The sequence below is a fragment of the Physeter macrocephalus genome, chromosome 2 (assembly GCF_002837175.3).
Source record: "Physeter macrocephalus isolate SW-GA chromosome 2, ASM283717v5, whole genome shotgun sequence".
NCBI lineage: Eukaryota > Metazoa > Chordata > Mammalia > Artiodactyla > Physeteridae > Physeter > Physeter macrocephalus.
Window position 1 is genome coordinate 17,515,199 of NC_041215.1, and position 4,325 is coordinate 17,519,523.

At 41.1% G+C, this 4,325-nt stretch overlaps 1 protein-coding gene across 1 annotated transcript in view; it reads right to left on the reverse strand.

Annotated features, from left to right (window-relative positions):
* Positions 1 to 3,991, reverse strand: part of ADGRE3 (adhesion G protein-coupled receptor E3) — a 42,599-nt gene extending 38,608 nt beyond the window's left edge. The window contains exon 1 of the mRNA XM_024134102.1: positions 3,890 to 3,991. Within this exon, the coding sequence (XP_023989870.1) occupies positions 3,890 to 3,914 (25 nt within the window). The 5' untranslated portion in view covers positions 3,915 to 3,991. The remainder of the gene's footprint in view (positions 1 to 3,889) is intronic.
* Between the last annotated feature and the right edge of the window lie 334 nt (positions 3,992 to 4,325).

Here is a 4,325-nt window from a genome sequence, read left to right on the forward strand (position 1 = left end):
TGTCATACAGAGTGAAGTAAGTCAGAAAGAGAAAAACAAATACCGTATGCTAACGCATATATATATGGAACCTGAAAAAAAAGAAGGTAATGAAGAACCTAGGGGCAAGACAGGAATAAAGACACAGTACTACTAGAGAATGGACTTGAGGACACAGGGAGGGGGAAGGATAAGCTGAGACAAAGTGAGGGAGTGGCATGACATATACACACTACCAAATGTAAAATAGATAGCTAGTGGGAAGCAGCCGCATAGCACAGGGAGACCAGCTCGGTGCTTTGTGACCACATAGAGGGGTGGGATAGGGAGGGTGGGAGGGAGGGAGACGCAAGAGGGAAGAGATATGGGGATATATGTATATGTATAACTGATTCACTTTGTTATAAAGCAGAAACTAACACACTATTGTAAAGCAATTATACTCCAATAAAGATGTTAAAAAAAACGGTGAATACTATTAGCATTAACCTCATTGTGCCGGTTAAGAAACAGAGGCACAGAGAGGTTGAGTAACTTGCTCCATTTCCCAGAACTAGTCCAGTGGCAGAGCTGAGCTTAAACCAGGCTCTGGGTTCCTGCTGCTAACCTACGACCCCACATGATCTCCCTTTCAGAAATCCCACACAGTGCTGCATGCCAAGAGGAGTTGTTCAGATTGTACACCCTAAGTTGGCAGCTTATTGTGACAGTGACTTGAGGAAGGGGTGCCCTTTCTCCAGAAGATGTTGCTCCCTAGATTTGATTAGGGTCTCAAAGTTCAATAGAGGGTGTGATATGCTAACTTGGACATTTGGGGCAATCCAGAACAATTGCAGGATTTGGGAGAAAATCCTATGGGCTAGCAGTGACCCTTTAAGAGTGGAAGGGAGGGCAGTACTAACACTTACTGGGTCTCCCTGTATGAGTTTCTGACTGCTGCTGTAAAAAATTAACTGAATTTAGTGGCTTAAAATAACAGAAATATATTCCCTTACAATTCCGTAGAAAATTCAATTCTGTCAAAAATCACTCTCATTGGGCTAAAATCAAGGTGTTAGTAGGGCTGATTTAGAAGCTCTAGGGGAGAATCCATCTCCTTGCTTTTTACAGCTTTTAGAGGCTGCCCACCTTCCTTGGCTCATGGCCGCTTGGTCCATCTTCAAAGCCAGTGGCATAGCATCTTCTCTCCTTTCTGCTCTCTTGCCTCCCTCTGATGAGGACCCTTATGATTATATTGGACCCACCAGTATAATCCAGGATAATCTGCTCATCTCAATATCTTTAGCACATCTGCAAAGTCCCTTTGACCATGTGATGGGGTTCAGGACATGCCACCCCAAAATATTTCACTTTGGCATATTCATTATTTTGAGCTGGAGGCAATTGAAAGGCAGAAGATGGAGGAAGACCTTTATGACCTACCCTTTTCTATCTAAAAACTGGCCATAATTTCCCACAAGAAAGATGCCCTCCCTGTACCAGGATGAGAAGAGCATCTTTACTCCCAGAGACTGTGAATGGACCTTGAAACAGATCTGTACAAACTTAATAAAATAACCCTATCTTCCAATACTTTCCCCTCCTCTGTATCTTCTAGTCACTTCTTCACAATTTATTGCATCTAGCCCCAATCCTTTTGTCTGTCTTGTTTCCTCACACATTTATCATTTCTTTTTCTAAAAGGTACAAAATTTTGTGCTCTGGTCACTTCTTGGGGTCTTCATTTTCTTGTGAAGTCTCCCATGTACATGTTAAAATTTAATTAAATGTGTATGCTTCTCTCCTATTAATCTGTCTTATGTCAATTTAATTCTTATTCCCACCTAGAGACCATAAGAGGGTAGAGGAGAATTTTTATGTCCCCTGTATATGTGAGGTAACATATCCACACGTTTCAGGGAATGTTGCCATCTTTGGTGGGGGCTGTTACTCCTCCTCCCAGGCTCTTATTCTTCTCTAAAGAAGTTGTCAGGTCTGTCCCGTGATCAATTACTTATGCAACTGCGTTCATGGAGCATTTTGAATATTTTTGATGGTCCAATGAATATATTCTCTGCTGGGATGTGAACCACTTAATGGCAGAATCCTGGAATATTTCTTAATACATTTAAATTTCCCTTTTTCCTACTTTTGTATAATGATTAATTTGCAGCACCTATACTAACATTACAGCTGCCCCAGTGATGACTATAGCTTGCAGAGGCAGCTAGTAAAACATATGGCTGAAAAGTACTTCCTGGTTCCTAAAACTCAGGAGGTCTGGGTACCATCACATTTCCTCAAGGCTACTCTTCAAGGTGTCCTTCCAGCCCAGCCAGCAATCCTGTGCTCAATAATACGGGCATGAGTCTTAAGTTAGAGTTCTTGAAGAGTCATTGGCATGCCAGAAACCCAGAGTTCTAAGAGGCTTTAGAAATCATCAGCTGACTCTTTTTAATGAGAAAAGAGCTACCCAGGTGTCAAGTACCTCAGACACCAGTTGTGCAAGTTTGAGCAGGTTGCTTAACTACTCTAAGTTTCCATATATGAAACAGGGTGACAGCATTGCCTGCCTCCTGGGGTTGGAGTGATGACATAAATGAGGGAATTGTGTAAAGCACAGTGTCTGGCTGAAATCACTCCATAAATGTTAGCTGCCTCTATTATCATTTTATTTGCACTAGAATTCTATTTTTAAATTCTTCACCTGATACTCATTCTACTACACTGTCTGTTCCATCTAGTCATGTGGTCAGAAAGGTCATGGATAACTGAAATTCACAAATAATCCATCTCAGAAGTTTCCAGGGCTCTGCCTGCAGTTGCCCAAAAGCAGGAAACATCTTTTTTGAGCTTCTCTCATTAAAAGAATTTTTTAGCTTTACTGAGGCATAATTGATATATAAAAAATTGCATGCTCTCTCACTTAAATTTGACTCCACAGATATATACTGGATACCTCTTATATGTAAGATGTTGCAGAAGGGGCTGCAAAAGTGAGGGGACCTTTGCCTTCAAGTAGCTTATATTATTTTGATAGACTTTATGATCTATTACCTGCCTCTGCAACTAAATAACTGTGAGGTTTTGAGCACCATTTCTGTGATACCATTTTACATCTGTAATGTGGAAGTACTGTGCGATAATGAATATAGAACATCTTAGCTTGATACCAGGTGCTCACCATATGTTAGCTTTGGTTGATATTGTGGCTATTGATATTTTTATTTGATCTGGAGCCAGAGAATGGAAGGGATTTCAGAGTTGGAGAACCACCTGCACAGAGGTGGTTGTTGAAGCCATGGGATCTTAAGATTCCTCTAGGGAAAGAGAGTAGAAAAAGAGAAGGAAAAAACCCAAAGGCATATTAACAAAGATCTGAAGCCAGGAGGCTTGGATTCAAATCCTTGTTCTGCCATTTACAATCTGTGCGACCTTGGACAAGTAACATAACCTCTCTGTGCTCCAGTTTTCTCATCTGTAAGATGGAAATAATATTAGTACCCACCTTATGAGACCATTATGAGGATTAAATGGATTAATAAGCAAGGTGCAGAGTGAGTGCTCGAAAATTTTGGTTATTATTATTAATATTCAGGAAAAGGCAAAAGGAGGAGAAAGAAAGAATAGCAAGAGAGGCAGAGGAAAATCAGGGCAGTGCTAGGTCACAGAAGTTGTCAAGGAGGAGAGAATATCAGTTAGAAAACAAGACCTGTGAAGAGGGAGATGAACAACTCATTGGATTCGACCATAAGGACAATTTTACGGATATTTGAGAGCATAGTTTGAATAGGGTGGTGAGGAAGGAAACCACAACCCAAGGGTGAAAGGAGAGTGTTCAAAGCAGAGCAGAGGAAAGAGGAGAAGGAAAAGACAGCTAATTGTTGAACCAAGTAGCCCCTGATATGGGGTAGGTTAAGGTTACACATACCTGAAAGAAGCGATGACCATTGCATTCCTGTGTGCAGGTAATCCTTGCCAGTCAGCTCTCAAAGCTCCCTACCGTGCTCCCTCTCGACCACTTTTCCTATCTCAAGGAAATCTCATGAGACTTGACATGTATCTTAGGTCAGCTGACATAGGAAACCACTAACAGAAAAGTGAACTTCTTCCGTCTTTCACCATCAGACCCATGGTTCTGCTTTTCATTAGTTTATTTTCTTTACATTTTCTTCACTTGTTTTCAGATGTTTCCTTGGTAGTAGGTTTTCCTAGCTATTGTTGATCGCCTTTGGGATTACTGTATCAATTGACCCTAGGAAAGGAATGCCCTTTAATTACAGAGCATTGTCTGAGCATCAGGAAGTGACTGTGGGATCAAAATAAACTTTAAATAACCCTGTGGTTTGCAGGTGGGTATGCCAGAA